Source organism: Streptopelia decaocto (genome assembly GCF_964273445.1).
Source record: "Streptopelia decaocto genome assembly, chromosome: 7".
NCBI classification, from domain to species: Eukaryota; Metazoa; Chordata; class Aves; order Columbiformes; family Columbidae; genus Streptopelia; species Streptopelia decaocto.
This window is the reverse complement of record NC_138661.1, coordinates 10901171-10920551: the sequence shown is the minus strand read 5'-3', so window position 1 is coordinate 10920551 and position 19381 is coordinate 10901171. Positions and strand designations below refer to the sequence as shown.

Here is a 19381-nt window from a genome sequence, read left to right as displayed (position 1 = left end):
CACCAAGCTGGAATTATTTTTCGTGTAGACCACAACCAGAAGCACATCTGATGTTGCTACCTATGTAAAAACACTGGAGAACGCAGCCATGCCTTAGCAGTACTTTATTGTGCACATTTACATGTTCTCTGGATTAGTGTATCATAGGCTCTTGAAATCATCACATTCATGTAGCAAATTCTTCAACAATAATACCCTTTCACTTTTCACCACAATATATACAGTTAATGCTAACCTGTGGTAAAAGCAAGTTACAGCACTGCAGAAATGGATATATAAATTATACACAGAACTTGTACATGAAGAATTAATCAAATTGCATACTGTTAATGGGAGAAAATTACAAGAAATATGGCTAAAACTTATAAGGGGACATTCAAAATATACTTTTGGTATATAAAATCATGTACAATTAAAATTCCAGTGAAGTGCCTTTTTTCTTTTTTTTTTTTTTCTTTTTTTGCTTGAAACTACAATGTAGTGGAATAGGTTATTGCATAACTTGCCTTGGCAACAGGTGTAGGCTGCCAAGAACCACAGAAACTGTCCTCAAATAAGCTATTGCCTTTCTTAAATCCTTCTCTAAACCTTGTTTCTTTCTTCTCCTTGACTTGGCATCTACACAACCCTCTTCCTACTTCTATCTGCTCCTTCATATTTTCTTCTAGACTGACTCAGGCAGGCTTCAAATTACACAGTGTAACCCTCACCGGACTCTTACCCTTTTCAACTATTGCACTTTCATCCATGCAGACGTACAGATCCCTTAAGCTGCTGCAAGTTCAGTACTAACTGTTCTGTCCAGGATGGACAAGCCCAGGTGGTAAGTAGGGGAACCTTTACATTAGTAGAGGTAACATGGGTGCTGTAGGCTGAATAAGAAAATAAAACACCAAGTGAAATCTTGTGGGGGGTTTGAGAGGTGTACAAATACTGCTGTTTTGTTAGTTCTTTAGCTTGATTCTAAATGCAAATAATACTAGATGCTAGACTATGTAAAGCTTTTTTTGGGGTTGTCTAGACTAAGGATTTAAGTGTTACCACTTGAAATCCTAGCCTTTGTAAAGCTTATGCATGTAATAGGTGAAGATCTTGTGTCCTAGAACCCAAAGAGTTGATCAGTAATGAGAACTCAACATTCACTGGTATCGAACAACATACCCAAAATCCTGACGTGGGACAGTGACTGTGGGGTTGGAGCAAACCAGACAGCGTATCTGCACTCTGCAACTGACACCTCTGAACACCGAACACAAGAAAGCTCCTACCACGGAACTTTTAACTTAAAACACTGCTTTAGATGAGAGTTGGCGCAACACTGCAGGTAGTGGAGGTATCGCTCTCCTCATCGGTGGTGGGTCACATAAAAACGATCCTCATTTACAAACTGCAGATCTTGAAAATCTTGGATGCTGTCCATTTAACAAGAGAAAGCACCATTAAAACTCGTTATCATAGTTTTATTTCTCTGTGTGAAATGATCAAAAACAATGGCTCCAGTGTATGTTTTAAGTTTCCAGTTACCAACACAGTATTACGCTGTTGTACAACTGAATTCAAGCAAGGGTTCGCTGTCTAGGTTTTATTCGTGGATATAACTGTAAAAAAAAAAAAAAAAACAGAAGAAAAAAAATTAGGCTTTTCATGTTTGATAAAAGGTTAAATATAAATCAGTTCAGTTGCAACCAAGGGGTACTTAGTAACAAGAACTGGGTGATGAAGTGGTTGGGGTGGGGGGAAGGTTTTTGGAAGCTACAGCGTGTTCTTAGGTAACTTCTGAAAAAATAAACCATAAGCAACAGGAGGCCAAGGGCTGGCTCTGAAATTGCTGCCCTGAAAATGACTCATTTAGCTCAAGGTCCCAGACTAGACCAAAGGAGGCTTTAATGTGAGTACAAGAATTCCTTGTCGAGCCCTAAAAAGAACTTAATTTCTTGCTCTGTAAGGTTTTTCTTACACATTTCGTCCTCTGCATCTCTCTACATGGTAACCTTATGTTCCTGATCTCTCATGAGAGCAGTGTTTCAGTTGATTGAGTGCAGCACTAATGACTTTTTGTACACGTCTATATATTGCTGATCTTGTGCCAGGTGTTAAAAACCTTCCTAAAGAACTTCCTGGGCCAAAGCTTTGAGCTGCCTAACAGAGCCACCACACTTTACATCCAGGCTGTATGTTTTAGCCAAGGGGAAAAAAAGAATCCTATTAAGCACATCCTGAGATTTCCTAGAATGAACAGAAGTGTCTCTGGATCCCTGCCCCTCAGGGGATGGGTTGGAAGACATCATCATTTGGAACAGGCTGCCCAGGGCAGTGGTGGAGTCACCATCCCTGCAGGGGTTTAAAAGGTGTCTAGACAAGGTTCTTAGGGACATGGTTTAGTGTCATGGTTAGGTTATGGTTGGATTTGGTGATCCTGAGCGTCTCTTCCAACCGAAACAATTCTATGATTAAAGCATAAACTATATTAAATATACTAACTCACCAAATTAAAAACCAGCTATAGTCTCCTACCTACAGTGTCTCCTTTTTGTTTACAATGGCACAGAGGTCAGGGAGAGTAAGGATAATTCTGCATAGCGGTGTATCCAGATGACGCACAGAGGGATACTGACCAAGGATCCACCTTGCGGAAGTGAAAAGTGGAGGGGAGAAGGTAACTGAAAGAGAACTTACCCCAAGGAGGTTTTTGGGCACGTAGCCTTCTTTATCATTGAGGCGAGCCCACCACCACTCTGTTTCGTTGTCATCCTTGCGTCTCAGAATAGTAATGGCATCGCCCTCGTGGAATGACAACTCATCGTTATTCTGGGCTTCGTAATCCCACAGAGCGTACACCACTCCCTTATTCATCACTCCCAGCTTCTCTTGCACTCCTGTTAACACATGAGACAATGCACTGGATGGTCAAATATACTGGTTTTCCCTCTGGGACTTTCAGTTCAGACACTGTGGCCCAAATATTAGTCTCTTATTAATAAAATTTCAAGAACAGTTTTCAGCACTGCCACGATAAAATGCTTTCAGAAGTTGAACTGCATGATAGAAACCAAATTTTACAGAATATTTTAAACCATTTTAGAGCACATTATCATCTATGCAATAGAAACTTTGCAAACTTTCATTCAAATAAGGGTAAAAATAGTTTTACAAAAGTTTGAGCAAAGCAGCTTTCTAGAAGTGCTGTGTATTTCTGACAGGTCTGCCTTTGCAGCAGGTCTGACACAGTTACACTTGAAGCTCTTGAAAATCTGCACAATGTCAGGCGTATAGAAGCTTAATAAAGCTTGGATGCTCTGATGTAAATTAAAACACTGTTTCATCAAGGTGTTTTTCTCGCAAAATGTAACTAAATACACTCTGGATGTTAATTATTCATAATGTATACATGTTCCTTCATGTGCTCTGCCAGGAATTTGTGCATCTGGAAGTTGCAGTATCTCTGCCAAGATACGTGACAACTCAGTGGTACTGTCAAAACCTCCCTGTGGAAGCATTTCCTTGGAATTAAGCCAAATTAAACTTTAAAAACCTGTAAAATTAGAAGGAGCCTGTGGAGTAACTCAACAGAAGGACTATGAGCAATGTAAAAATGAAAGGACACTTCTGGTTCTTAGCATTTTGAAAGAACAGGCAGGAGATGGGCAGGATTATCAAGTGTGGGGCCTAAACATGTTTCATGCAGATCGGAGAGACAAAGCGGGATGAGTTTTAGAAAAGCTAGAATGTTTGTGAAGCGGTGTCACAGCTTACCGTACAAGAACTGCGAACACTGAATATAACCTTCTTCCATCTCTTCACACTTGTCTGCAGCAGTTTCTATGTCACTTATAGTGGATGCAAAAATAGCTGCCCCAGATTCAACCAGTAGTTTACAGAGATGAACACTATTGCAAGAAGCAGCACAATGCAAGGGTGTCCTGAAATAAAGCAAAAACGTAGACATGTAAAAATAAACTTCCCCGGATCCTAACTATTTTGTCTTGCAATATAGAGTTTAGCCTATTTTTAAAGGCAATTCTCCTTTATGATTATAGTATGTGTATGCATTGTCCAAAACTTCTCAAGCAACTGGATTCCAGGATTTACCCAACTCCAGGAAGGCCAAACATTATAAAACAGATGTTAACAAAAATATTGATTTTCACAGCTTACAAAGCTGCTGGGTATAAAAGGGTATTTTCCAATATGAGGAAATTTGGAAGCTAAACCAAAGGGTGACACAGTAAAGGTTTCACGTGTTCTCCCAACGCTTTGGAGGTGCTACTTGTGTTTGTAAGGCCAGAGTCTTCAAGGACACCAAAATTCGTGGTGGGTTATATGAAGATGAAACTTAAACAAATTAACTTCTGTCACGTTAGTTACAGTTCAATTATTTCAGCATCTGAACAAGAAATGCAGCTATACTAAGTGAACCCCAAATGTAGTGCACTTCATGATATAAGTTGGACGCAATGTAACCTTGCATTTGAGTTCATCAGCAGGTAGAGATTAGAAAGTGCTCTTTTGCTGAGGGTGCAGGGGAAGGAAACCGTTCCCAAAACAGGTCTCAACTAAATCTGAATGTACATCAAAAAATGGTGTTTCTCCCAAATGCTGAGTTCAAAATCTTGACACTTACCACCCGTCACTATCTGCTGCATTTACATTTACACCAAAATCGAGCAGGAACTTCACGATGTGGTGATGACCAGCACACACGGCATTATGCAAAGGTGTAATTCCTTCATCATTTGGTTTACTGGGATCATCGACCTATTGAAAACAAAATAGTTCATCACTTCATCTCTTCTCTTTTTCCTAAATATTAAAGAGGTTGCCATTGTTTAGAAGCTCACCTCATATATGATTCGCTGTACAAGATCAAATTCTCCCTCTAAAGAAGCATCTAGCAGGAGGGCCAAGGGGTTGAACTTCACTCTCAAACCATGGCCTGTTCTTTCCGAGTTCGGTTTCTTCAAGTTGGTACGTTTTGTCTGAGGAGAGATGAGGGTTGGAGGGCATCACTTCAGGTTGCATAAGTATTACAAACAACTCAGTTAATTTTAAACTAGATTAGGGATCCCATCCAACTGAAATGGTAACTGGAACTATTATAAAGTCTTGAAACAAGAGGCTTGATATCTTAATATGTCTTATTCAGTTAAAATATGAAAAAGCAGGCCAATATCATTTAGAAGCTTCTAATCAAAGGGAGTGAGTACAAGCAAAGTACTTAATTCAGTGGTTTTTGAGCACCACTATTTTAATTGTATCTAATATAAGCTGAATGTGTTTCTGGTGGGTTGTCTGAGACACTGTCAAACCTTCTGCTTAGACTAGAAACCAGGACACAATTACACCTGAGTATCAGTCTCTACTCAGGAATCTTTGCCCTGAATTGGCAAAAGTATCTGCTGTTAATATTGAAGAGTGTTGCTGTGGGAAAGAAAAGTACAGAACACGAAGCTATTTTACGTGACATTCTAGCTGGTATTACCAGAAGCAGCATTCTCAAGATTTGAAACACATTCAAATATGTTTTCAGAATATTCTGAATCATCCACGTGTCCTTGTCACTTGCCAGAAAAAAAAAAAAAGTCTGTTATTAATTACAGCTTTTATAGAGTGCTTTTAGTCTCTAGCACTACAAGATCCATTTTCATTTATGCTCCCATTTAGTATGGCTACTTCAGTTTGGAAAATAAACCTCTCACAGGATGAGTAATAGCTGTTGCTAACATATTCCATTCTCCAAGAAGTATCTTGGCCCCTTTGTGCTCATAGAAAATGCCTATGAGGCCCTGTGCACATTGCAGTCAAATTGTCAGAGGAATGCAAGGATGCAAGGTCCCCACGTGAATCAAAAAGCAGAGAGATTCTTTGAAACCAACGTTAACACGAGTTATATCCACAGCCCTATTTTCAACTCTCCATATGCTGTAGATTTTGGTAATGACAAGTATTTAAAAGATCTTGGTGCAGCTGGAGGACGGACTTTAAAAGCAATTCAGATTATGTGACAAGCCCATTAGAAAAACATTTCTGCTAGAACAAGTCAGCCGCGGTGCTGTTAGTATTGTCAGCCCTGGTCTCACATCTCTCTGCCGAGAGGGGAACAGCAGTGCAATTCTCCCACAACAGGTACTTCAGCTTGCTTGTAAATTAAAAAGCTTCCCACTGCCACAGTTCACCCTTAGTTTCACACAAATAGTCATCTTTGTAGGCCCAGGGAAACAACAAAAATATATTTTTAACAGACTCTGAGATCCCAGAATTAGTTCTACAAGAATATATCCTAAAAAAAGTTCTACAGCCTAAAGCAGATACGCAACCTCCTGCTGCCTATACGCGTATTTTCCTTAATAAACACGTACAGTGGGAAATAAATCCATCAGAATTGTGCTTGGAGCCCCTCTGGTTTTCTTTTATTTTACTATCATGAAATTTGAAGTGCAAACGTAGCATTTAGCATAAGCTCATTGTCTTCCAGTCAGGCTTAAACACACTGCTAATTCTGTAGTTCACAAAACTGTCTTTTTGCTTTGCTACTTACTGGAGGAAGCGGAGGAGGAAGAGCAGGTGGCACAGGAGCTTCCTCTTCTACTGGAGAACTGACCTCAGGTGTGGGACTGGGTGACTGTTCGGTAGAAGGAACTATAGCAGGATTGTTGTTGTTATCTTCAGTTGTCTCGGATGTTTGATTTGTGGTTTCAGTGCTTATCAGTTCCTCAGTAGCAGGAGAAGGTAATTCATTATCATTGGCATCTGACGAAGGGGGCGGCGGCTCATCAGGAAGAGGAACTGTAGGTTGCACAGAAATAGGTTCTTCAATATTGCCATTGGTACTGGCATTACCGTTGTCAACATCTGCTAAGATGCCTATGAAGTCCTGGGGATTGCTTGGCTGATAAAAAGGAGCACTTTCTATTCCTCCAGCGAGAGTATTAAAGCGCTGATACAATAATTTTTGTATATTGGGTCCACTTGGGCCCTCTGGTTCAGTGATAGAACTGCGCTTCTTTAATGGCCTGGGAGCATTGGCCAGTTTTCTTCTCAGAGCTTCAAGGTCAGCGTCACTTTGATATCGCAGGGGGGAATGCACAATGGGTGTGAGCTTAGTAGGGCTGAGAGGACGAGGAATGTTCTCCACATTGCTGTTTTCACTGGATGGTGGAGCAGTTTCCAGCTCTTGATCTTTGTCGGAGACCTCAGTCTGAGGCTGAGATTGTGGCTGGGAGGAAGTCTGGGCAGGCAAAGAACCGTGAAGAAATGGCAAGGGTGAGGGAGACGTCGAACCAGATTGTAAAACGGGTTTTCCATAAACTGAAGAAAAGAAAGATGGAAAACAGTAAAGAACTGTTCTCAAATTACATAATAAAATATTTGCAAAGAAACCACGTATGTCTCTGTTGCTACTTGACACTAAAACAGAGAAAAAAAAAATCAAAATCAATCCTATTGGAACCTATCAAAACAGAAATACTCACCTGTTGATGATTGTGATGATTCTTACAAATACAAGCTACGAGTAACACCTGGAATGTTTTTCCTCTTTTATGAGGAAACAGTATAGAATCATAGAATGTCCCTAGTTGGAAGGGACATCATCAAGTCCAACTCCTGTCCCTGCATAGGACAATCCCACAGTTAGGAGGAGAAAAACTCTCCTCTCTAGATGCTATTTTTTCAACTTATTTCTTGAAGTATCGCTAAAGTATCCAGACTGTATTGTTCTAATTGCATCTTGTTTTAAATAAAAGGTAACTGGATGGATACTTATTTATGGGATCATTTCTATGCCATGCTGTATACATAAAAGATTTCTTTCATCTTCTCACAGATTTAGACAAGTTTTTCCAAACTGATACGGACAGTAAACTAAAACGAATAAGTAGATCTTAACAGTATTTCAAAGGGAAAAAAAGCAAAATATATTCTACCTGCTTTTACTGACTTATTTAAGGTATTATACACAGCTTGTTGATAATTCTTTGGTGGTGTTGCTTGCTGGAGATACATTGAGTAAATGGAACTGGAGTTCACTGTCTGTGGCCCTTTTCTGGGAGACTGAGGTCGTGATCCTTTATCAGCTAGAAATGGCCTGATTGCCACAGTCAGCGGGAGTTCTGGCCTGCCGTCTCCTCCTGGAAACAAGGGGGAACCTGAAGGCTGATATGTGGGGCTGGGAGGTACAGAAATTCTTTGCTGAATCTGTTGCGAAGAGCTGGGCTGATGTACGTTGCTCGGCGGCGGGAGCGGAACAGGTCGTTGCCGATTTGTTATACTTGTGCCAGGTCTGGGCAGGCTGCCGTCCTTCCTTCTTTCCAGGGAATTTGTGGAACTTGTTCCTAAGGGAACTGGACTTGGATACGTCCCATAGTTTTGAGGCAACTGCTTGCTTACACCAGGAATTGGTGGTGGCACCTTCCCCAGGTCAAGACCCTGTGTAAGAACAACAAAAACATATATACCATTTAATAAAATACTTGTGAGCAAGAATATTCCTCATTCAACAAAACACACTAATAATCATGTGCGATGGCAAAGGAGTCAATAGAAACAATTCCTATTCTCGAATCACTGGATATGACTCTACCTGACTTTATCACAAGACCTCATCATACGTCAGGTAGATGCCACTGTTTAAAGGCATCTTCAGCTATAGTACGTTAATATGAATCCAAACTTATTTGTGTACTTCCAAAGCCTGAATAACTTGTTCACGGTTCTTCATCTCAGTATATAGTTGATAATGTATTTGATAATATGTAGTGTGATAACAAAGTTTATCAAAACTGTTTAAAGACAAAGTCCTTATTCTTTAAAGCTTACAGTCTTAAAGAATTTATAAAGTACTATAACAACAGTACACACAGACAACACCAGTGGACTCACTCAAGGATGGATTTAATGACTCCTCTTGTGAGATTTTTCAGAGAAAAAGAACGCACTGAAAAAGTGATAATCCACACCAAGGAAAAATAGTAACAAGAATTTGAATTAGAAAACTAGAAAGGTGGGAGAAATGATTAGGAGAAGCAAAGGGAGAGAAAAGGGGAGACCAGATATGCACAGGAACAGGAAAGAATACAAACTATTGAAGTTGAAAAAGAAATATGAATTGTAATGTGATAAGAACAGAACAGAATAGGAAGAATGCAAAGGTAATAGTCTTTGTGAATTTTTAAATAATCATCAGCAGGGAAACTCAATGTGTAGGTAACTGAAGTGAGTTCAGCTATGGAAGCCAAAGGTTCACTATTTCAGCAAAAGAGATCTACAGATATTTCACAGACGAAACCCACCAGCTTATCCGTGCTTCCTAATACTGAGGTTGGCAAAGGCTGGCTGGATATAGTTCCTTGTTTTAAAGCTGTATCCATGCTTGACTCTTTCCAGTCTGCGTTGGAGATCTGAGGGGGTTTTACCACAGGGGTTGAGCTCTGTTTAAGTATTGGCCAATTTCCATCAGTAGCTTGAAAACAGACAAAGGTACTATATTTAAGATAATCCACACCACCATTGCAAACAAGCAAAAGAACATAGGAAACGGAATAGCTTAGATTACAGCAGCATTAATTTGATTCCAGAAATGAGATAAATCACTACTAATGTTTGATTCAGAAATCAATACTGAAAGCCCAGTCACTACATACAATATGCTGTTCATTACCCTTTGGCATGCAGATTGCATTGAAAATTTCTATAGAAAATGGATGGTAAAAATTTTGGTTTGAGCGTTCCATATTCTACTATTAGTAGACAAACAAGTTCAGAACAAAAATCCTTTTAGAAACACTTCATCAATGTATTTCTTTTGGTACTATGCAGAGACACAGTCAAATTATGCTAAATGTTAAGTCTACGTAAGCTCCAAGTGGACTTACTCCAAATTCAAACTATGAATTAAACTTTCATAGTATGTAAAACCTCCTTTCAACAATGAGGCGGAACAAAACCAAACATTCCTTCACTCTAAGTGGTGGTTAACTTACCTTTTGTTTTTCCTCAAAATACTCACCTGATTAGAATTGCCCCAGAGATTTAATATTAAAGAAATTTATAAAGCCAGCTGACAACTTCAACTCACAGTGTCAAGATACAAGTCATGGGCTTTTATCTTTCTCATATGCCAAAAAAACATGCATAGCTGTACATGACCTGAAGCAACAAATCCTTAATGAAGTCCTAGATGTAATGATACGTTACTTTATTAACTGCATGAGACTGTTTAGTTTCTGTTCTCTATGGAAGTAGGAGTTTAAATAGCCTGATAATTAGATCTGTTTTTATAGTAACTAAATGGATCCCAGGTTAGATCCTAAGGCTTTGATTTGCCTTTGAAAGATTAAACTTTAGTTTCTCTAAAGAGACTGGAGATCATCTCTCCTTCTCTCTTGCCTGTAATTATTTTAGTGGAGCACTTAGGATCAGTAAAGACAACATGTAACGTGTAACTCACTTTACTAAAGGTTAACAACTCAAATCGGGGTGGGGGGGTGTATGGGGGGGATTTACTGAGATTTCTGGACCCCATAGAACGACAACATCAAATGAAAATCAGGTATTTAATGGTAAAATTTCCCATTTCATTTCAGTTTTAAGTCCCTAGAAAACTGAATCAGCAGGGCTATTTCTAGAATTCTTTGCCATAGTCTCAGAATAAGCTGCATAGGAACATTCTAATTATAGTGAATTTAACGTCACCTCTCTACTTCCTATCTGTGAGCCTTGTCCTCTGTGAGTCTCCCTTTTCCTTCCCCCTGCAACCTGCAGATTTCTTGACAACTACTACAGAATGTTTTCACTCTGAGTGCAAATTCACTCTATTACCCCATAAACCTCTTTATAGGCTTGTTAAAATCATATCACTTTTAAGTAAGAAAAAAAAAAAGTTTACCTCTGCATTTAAACTACCATACTAATTATTTTTTAATTATATGTGTAGACCATTCCTCAGGATCACATACCCTACAATATATTAAACTTCCAAAATCAGATCAACTGTGTTTGAATTCTGAGAGATAAATACTTCGGAGCAAGAGTATTTTTGTGGTTGGTCATTTAAATAGGGTTATCACTTGCATATTTTTACACTGAGAAAACAGTATTTGGTCCAGAAATCACTTTTCATACTTGCAAACTGCCAAGAAGTAACAAGGCCCAGCTTTAGTACTGGCAACATCCAAGAACTGGACATGCTGGGTTATTTGTTGGTTTGCTTTTAATAATTCGGTTATCAAGAGCAGGACCAGAAAAGATGACTGTCTAAACACTCTGACCCCTAAATAATGGCAAATTTTTCATGTATGTACTGAATTAACATTTACTGTACAAAATACACAAGACGTTCCACAACTCCAGTAAGGTTACGGTTCAGTAAAACTTTTGTTTTGAAGAACAGTAAAAGGTGTTATAACTGATTCACACAAAACACAAAAGCATCTTTAGCTATAACTTTAGCTATTAAGAAAGCACGTACAGAAATAACAGCAAAAATCCTAAATAATCGGGTTATCTTCCCTCCAAATACAAGCCCACACTCAGAAAGACAGTTATACAAAAACTTTTTGTAATCTTTCAAATTCCAAATATTAGCATGTTCGTCCCCAAATTCTGACGTAACAGACTGGAAGTAAATTCAAACTCTCTCTCCTCTAACTTCTTTTTAATTCTACTTATATAAACATCAGAATGTAGCTGTTCCCACCTTCCTGTCCTTCATGTTACGCTCTGGCAGACATGCCCACTGCCATGCATTTTTTAGGAGTGCGGATGTCACGTCCTCCGCCGAATCTCACGCAGCAAACTGCGCTGCGGCTGCAACCTGCAGCTGCGGGACACGGTGCCAGAGGCTGCGGGAGGTGCTAAGAGGAGGCGACCGACCGGCCTCTGCCTTCTGCTGTCTTTGGTGAGATCGAGAAGGTCTCAAACGCTCCTGGTCGTCTGACGGTAACACCTTACTGACAAGCCCTGGCCATCTCCTGCTCTCAGCCACCCCATGGTCATTGCAGCCAACTGGTTTTGTGTTCTCCTCCAAATCCACCACTTGTAGGAGCCCCAAACAGCCTGTGTACTGCAACTCCCACCAGTCCATTTGGCATTTACTCAAATCAGTGACATGCAGACACAAAAGGTTCAGTGCATTTTCTCTGATTTTATCTGAAAAGGTCTGGATCTAGGATACTTACTACAGCAGCTGAAGTGCAAACCAAGTATAACATTTTTATGCAGTGGAAGTCAGCAAGATTCTTGGTGCTGACTCCTGGACGGAGGGAGCTTTGAGCCCAGCTCTGGGGGCACTGCAACATGGAAACTTAAAGTTTCCCACAAAGTAACTTAAGCTAAACCTGTATGTAATACACATCCATCTAACCTGAAAGACTAAAACATGCTTTGGTGATTGCCATAATTTTCTAATAACAATTAGGAAATTTCAAGGTTTTTCAATGAAGAAAACTCATCCCTAGTATATCACTCCAGTACCCCAAGGATTAATTTGCTGCAAGTGTTTCCTTCAAAGACGAAAAGCAACTTCTCAACAATTTTACATTTCAACAGCATCTTCTGCATGCCAGACCACAACACAAGATCTAAAGATGCTGTTTAATATGCATCTGTATGCAAGAGCTCAGATGATCATATTAAACACTGCGTTCTTAGCCTAGCCAGAGATCTTCTATGGACTCACAGTGCTGGGTGTCACAGACAGTAGGTGCCAGGCGGATGACATTGTGACCAGCAGACTGAAGAGAAGTGGGAGGTGACAGAATAGGATCCGCTATTATGTCTAAATCAGAAACCTTCCAGGTGTCTGGAGACTTTTTCACACACCCACAGTCTGTCTCTACCGGGCACACCAAGGCAGATCCAGTTACACAGAAAAAGAAAGAAAAAAAAGCGGTGGAAAAATTATAACAATGACAATGGAGAAATTAGAACAGGAACACTCAGACAATGAGAAATAAAAGCATGATAGTTGAAAAAAACACTAAATTTCTTTTCTTTCTGGGAGCATAAACCTCCTCCTTACATATCTATCTATCTATCTACACACATATCTTACAGGACTTTATTCAAGTACATTCAGAGTAATAAACAGTGTCAGTCCTAAGGTAGAATAATTACTTTTATAAAAACAAATTGTCATCATTCAGAGATCCTCTAACTTGCTAAGATAGGTCTAGAAATGGGTATGTGTATCTTCTGAGGTTGATATTTACAAAATAGGGAATTATTTTTGGTGGGTGAACTTAAAAGTTCTGAGCTGTCATGTCCCATATGTGGAAGAGGAATCCACGTCTGAAAACAAAACTGCTGCAAATCTGTCGCTTTACCCTGCAGTTAAGTCATTCCATATGGTTAAAACTACATAAAATCACAGTGATGGGGTTTGTACAGTTTTTGAATTAAACTAAAAGTATTGTTAAATCACTAATATAAATGGAAAAGACTGGAGGGTTTTTAAGTTCTGTTTGGATAGTTTCACTTCTTGATCTTGGGGTTTTAAGCAGTGGCATTTTGGTCCGTCTTTCCTACTGAGAGGTTCAGACTGTTTTCCCTCTGTCCCTTCCTCAATATTTGGAAACATGCTGCAAGTTTTGCTGGAATATTCAGTTTTAAACCCATGGATTGTGCATTTTTATTTCTATTATGTGCATTTTCCTAGCCGACCATTTCTAAAGAATTCTGATTTTGCTGCAATGTGAGCAGAGAGTTGAGCTTTGCCAGAATGAGAACTTAAGGCACAAATGTCAAGACCTGCTTCCTTCACCCTCCAATGTAAATAATAATACTTTTAAAAATCTATTTTATAATGTAGATGGAATTATTAATTATGGGAGACATGGGAGCCAATTTTGGACATCAAGTTCTGGGGAGTACCCTGGAGGGGCAGCTCCTTCTCTAATGAAAGCAGAAACCAGTAAACTGCATCAGTGCTAAGGTTATTCCATTTCAGAAATGCTTCAAGCACCACAAATTCTCCTGTCTCAGTTGGAGCAAAAACCTCCCATAGTTTAATTCTATTTTCCTCTTTAGTCTCCTTCTGAGAAATAACATTAGTTTTACTTGTTCACTAGGTTTGTTTTACTTGACTGAAAGCAACACACCGTAAATAGTCGTTTATAAATATAGTTTGCCACAAAGTTGACTTCATTATTATATTCAAACACACAAAAACTAATTGAATAGCTCTTAAAGACAGAACACAGAATCTGTGAAGGAACATGTGCTCCTTTAAGCAGTGTACCAGCTAGTAACATTTCAAAGAAAACACTCCATCTCCTAAGAAAAATGTATGGAAACAGGCAAAACCATCTCACATCAAATGACTAACATCCAGTTCCCAGAACAGTATCAAGGCATCGAAAACTTGCCTCTTCCTTCCACTACAGAGATTACGCCAACACTGGGTATCCTAAGAGTACTCCTTTCCAAACCACGTGTATTAACAAACACCACACTGAAGTGCTTACCAGATTTTGATCTTCCATGAGTTGAGCTAGAAGCAATGGTGAGGGACTGCGGTTTAACTGGATCTACTGGTACAGCGTAAGTGCCAGCACTGGGGACTTGGATGTAGGGTCCTACTGCTGCCACCCTTCCTGAAGCGCTCAGGGATGACTGGGGTGAGGAAGTTCCATTAATACGGTTCAACTAAAAAAATTAAAAAAAATCAGATGAATTGAAATGTAAACTTCCATGTAATCTAGGCATTTGTGCATGAACAGGAGGTCTAAATTTAATTATCTAGTACTGTGCACTGTAGCTAAGGCACCTTAATTAGTAAGTTACCATACTCCTGCTTCTACAAAAAAAGTACAAATTTTATTCCCTAAAATCAACACCTCAAAAATTAAAATTTCTCAGCCACATACTTTTCTTGTAGAAATCTTTACCTGTGTAAGGTCTCTTTCATTGTGCCTTTCTTAGGCAAATGGACTAAAATGAGTTCTTAAATGATCAAATATGTATGGGGTATTTTTTAAAAGCAATACCTCCAGCTAGAAATACATACAGGAATCCAGAACTGATCTCTCTAGTCCTTATATAAATGATCTACTGTGCAACTGATTTCTAATCAAAGTTCCAGACAACTATTAAGACTAACTTGATCAGACAATTTATATTTTTACCAGTTTTCCATATTGGAAGATGAATATTTTATGAAAAAACAAATTTCTGATGCTTCCATGCTTTGAAACACAGCCCATAATCACACTTAGATTCCTAGAAATATAAACTACTATAATTTTTAATACAGTATGGTCTGTGCCATGAAGAAAAATAAACGGAAACACATTCTGCCTAACAGTTTTCTGATATCTATGCAGAACCCTGCAGTAGTTTTCAGAAGCCTGCTACTTTTAAAAAAAGTTCTTTAGATGTAATTGTATTACTCAGCTGGGAAAAAAGTGAGATTCTGTGTAGTTTTTATAGGCTCTTTGATAAACTAAAGTGTGGCCCTTTTAACAGTTTATCTTACAGGAATGTTTTCTTTTTGACGTGCCTCAACTTTTTTCTTGTATAGTCGTTCCCGCAGCTCATTGATTCGCTTGTCCATCATAGCCACCTCCATATTGCGTTTGTTTAAGAGTTCCTTCTGCTGCTGAAGCTTCGAGTTCTGCTCCTGGTTAAGCCTGTTACGAATCTTTAAAAAAAAAAGAAAAAAAGAAAAAAAAGTAGTTTTTAGGACACCTGCTTCGTTTTGTCTGTTGTCAAGTTGTTTTAAACACAGTATTCAAAAAATCAAAGCCACTTGGATCAGCTGTGTTCTGACATATCTAATGTTATGGTTCCACACAGGCTGTCAAATCAGCATTTGCACCATGAACAGCTCTTAAAAAATAAATAAACTAGGGGATACCTATTAAACACCTGTAGACTGCACCTCATTTATAGCAAATGCATTGAAGAATTAGACATAAATACATTTCAGAAGTGAATTCCACTGTGAAAAATTAAGTAATAGAAAATGTGATGTTTAACCACCAGGCAATTTGAATATAATGAAAACTAGGTGATAGAAAACTTGTAAAATAAATTATGCTATTGATTCTGTTTCCAGTTCCACATGAAATTTTCTGCTGTCTGGATGGGAGGTTCAATGAACTGCTCGTGCAGGGACTGGGCACAGATTTTCCTCTCTAGATGGGGATTAAGCTGAAACCTTCACAGCAGGTTTCCAGTAGATTAGAGCATGGATTACTTTTATGGTTTAAATCAAGCATGACAGTCTTTGTAATTATTTCTCTTGCTTTCCCATTGGGATTTAATCACACCTTCAATAACTCTGACAGTGGCCCAATTTTCATGGTAACGTTACATGCAAAATAAACCCTGAAGCAAATTTAAGTCTTGATAGGTGTGTATGGGATCACTGCGAAGCACAAGACAGAAATCCTAATCTGTTGAGCATCTTTGCACTTTAGAAATACTCGAAAGGCCAGATATGCCTTCTGTGAATGGAGAAAGGGGAAAGAGAGGGAAAAAGAACCCTTATTCCTAATTACTGGAAACATGTGATGGATTAATTTGTATGTTGTATTCGCCCAAGTAAAGAAATGAGACTAGTTTTGAAATTTAAATTAATTTTTAAATACTAAATATATATATTAGAATTGTTGTCTTGATCACAGTCAAGTACATAAGTAAGTAAAAAAAAAACCCTCAAATTCGGACACATTGGCACACGATTAAGTATTCTGTAACTGTTAAACATAAAAGCTGGACAAAATTTCAATGTAAATGGAATATTTAATTTCCCTTGTGAGAACTACACTTCAGATGTTACAGTCTTCTTGGAGGAAGATACATGGTAGTGATAAAGGGAATATTGTGTGAACATACTGCAGCTGTAGTGCACTATATAGGGCAGTGAATACAGTGTGGCCTCTATTTTCGATGACTCTGTTAAAATGTGTCATTTAATTCCTATGTATTTTCTTTTTTTACACCACACATTACAGCTATATTTTCACAATGTATTTCAAATATACTTTTATTCACTGTCCAGTCGTGTCTCCAAGTTAAGATGACATCTAAGTGAGCCTGCTACACCCAGTTCTTTGCAAAACAGAAAAGCAACAAATTGAATTTTCAAAAAAATGTTTTAAGAGAGATTAGAACAAATACTAGGTTATGTCAACATTCAGTATTTCAGTATTAGAGGCTGAGAAATGCCCTTCAGAACACTGACACACTTCGCATCATTATGTGTGTGAGCAACATCAGAATTAGTTTTTAAAGCTAATGAAATCCTGTTTTAAGGAGGGTTATATGCTAACTACAACCACACATATTAACAGCATTCCAATACATCAGTTTTCTAAGGTGTCACAGAAACACATGGCCACCCATAAGAGCAGTAATACAACTTCTTAAAATCTAAGGCTACCATCCAGATGGCATCTCTCCATTACTTACTTGTAGCTCTTGATACAACTTCTTTAACTCTACTGCAGCAGGTCCCGTCATTTGTCCATTGTAAGACTGAAACCCGTTCAGTTTCCCTTTCCTTAAATCCTCCAGTTGCTGAGTAAGTTGATCCACTTTTAACACTGCAGCCTGTAGCTCCTGCTGCTTTTCCTGGAACATGGCACTTATATGTTCAATTTCAGTTGCTAAAATTAACAAGATAAAAATAACAAAAAACAATTAAGTAAAGCAGAGTTGTCAGTTTTTTAATTCTACAGGTACTGGTACATCAAACACACTAGTTTTAAATCTAGTAACTGCATGCACATATAAAATATTTGGGAATTTTCTAGCAGTCATAAGATCTCCTAACAGTTAGTGAATAGACTTATTTTGACTTTATGCCTGACTATATAAAACAAACAAAAATTTACATCGTATAAAAATTTCACAGAAGCACAGCACCTACTGTAAGACAAAAAACATTGTCTGAAATCCTGCTTCAATGCTATAATGACTAGCAACATAGCATTAGTTGCTAGTCATGCAGTGAATAGTAAATTAAATAAATTACTTAAAAGTTCCACATACACAGATTGCCATTCATGATCTTGCTGTAGTCCACTTGTCCTCTCATGGCACGGATTTTTTTCAGCTTTGTCTCCTGGGTTTCAACACGTTCTTTAAGTTTTTGAAGCTTTTCACTCTCAGAAACGGACTGCTGCTGGCGACGTTCTTGTTGCTTCAAATAACGCAAACGTTGCTCCTGAAAAAATGGGGTTTTAGACAAGAGGTTCCTGTTACCCATCTATTTTAAGAAGAGTTAACTTAGAAAACCCATCAGTGGCCTTTTTATTTCCAGAAATTAGAAAAAGTTGTATTTAACTAAAATGTGTATCAATCCTCCCAGAAAAACTCTAAACATTGTTTAACAAACCTGTTTTAGAGCAGAGATTCAAGATTTTCTTAGACCAAATATCAAATTTACATACGTGCAAATACAACCATAGCCTGAACAGTCATCCAAACACATCTGTGAAGCTTCCTCCGGCATTTGTTTTCTGATGCTATTAACACTTTTCCTGCTGTTACAAAAATGAACCTCCAGTGATGTTATCCACCTTCCCAAAAACGACAAAATATGTCCAACAGACTATTTTGAACAAGCTGACCCAATACAAGATAATGTTCCGGTTCTAAACAACAGTCCTTCTGCTGGGCACACAGGAAAATGTCCCTTTCTCCAGGCATCCAAAGCACATTGTATATTACAACACCTACAACAGTGTTGAAAACATTAAACCCACTCCCTGCTTTGAAAACAGATTCTTACCTCTCAGCGACTTTGGAAATGTAATACGTTAATATATATGTAGTGGGCATATTCTCATCTCACCCCACTGTTACTATACTGGAGTCAAGCCTGGCCTATCACAGGTCACAAAGTGGGCCTCACAAAAGAGACAAATCAAACCTAGCCATATTTTTATAAAAAACACATGACTTGGCTTGACATAGGTTGTTATAGTATCATTTACACTGAAATGTTGTATATTGCCTAGGTTAAGATTAATTTGGTAAAACAATGGATTTCTCAAGCTCTTTCATTGAGCTTATCTAGAATGAATGTGTTTTTCTGTATCCATTAAACCACGTGTATGTTGAAGGAAATTTGTATTTATTATGATCTGTATATAATTATTACCTTGGCAACCAACATTTGCTGTTGATTTTCAATCTGCTGCTGTTGTCGGGCGGCCATATCTTGAAGTTCAGAAAGAGTGAGCTCAACACGTGGATTCCCAACCTGCAGAACACAAAATGTTACATTAATACGTTGATGTATATTAAGTGTTCTGATGAGAGAAGCTAAATCTGTACTCCTCAGAGAAAGGCTGAAGTCTCCTCCCCAGTCCACAGAGGACACCTACGAAAGAGTAAGGAGCCTCAGAGCAGAAAGAAACGACGCAGACCATGCACA

At 38.5% G+C, this 19381-nt stretch overlaps 1 protein-coding gene across 4 annotated transcripts in view; it reads right to left on the bottom strand.

Moving 5' to 3' along the window:
- Positions 1-86: 86 nt before the first annotated feature.
- PPP1R13B (protein phosphatase 1 regulatory subunit 13B) overlaps positions 87-19381 on the bottom strand; it is a 72830-nt gene continuing 53535 nt past the window's right edge. Inside the window, exons 5-18 of one of the 4 annotated variants that reach the window (XM_082057901.1) lie at positions 19106-19207; positions 17992-18166; positions 17410-17606; positions 15470-15634; positions 14460-14640; positions 12674-12829; positions 9288-9457; positions 7923-8424; positions 6536-7305; positions 4839-4976; positions 4622-4755; positions 3754-3920; positions 2677-2876; positions 87-1598 (exon numbers count right to left, since the gene is read on the bottom strand). In XM_082057901.1, coding sequence (XP_081914027.1) covers positions 1557-1598; positions 2677-2876; positions 3754-3920; positions 4622-4755; positions 4839-4976; positions 6536-7305; positions 7923-8424; positions 9288-9457; positions 12674-12829; positions 14460-14640; positions 15470-15634; positions 17410-17606; positions 17992-18166; positions 19106-19207 — 3099 coding nt within the window. In that variant the 3' untranslated portion in view covers positions 87-1556. The remainder of the gene's footprint in view (positions 1599-2676; positions 2877-3753; positions 3921-4621; positions 4756-4838; positions 4977-6535; positions 7306-7922; positions 8425-9287; positions 9458-12673; positions 12830-14459; positions 14641-15469; positions 15635-17409; positions 17607-17991; positions 18167-19105; positions 19208-19381) is intronic. The other 3 variants (XM_082057902.1, XM_082057903.1, XM_082057904.1) reach the window with 3 other exon arrangements.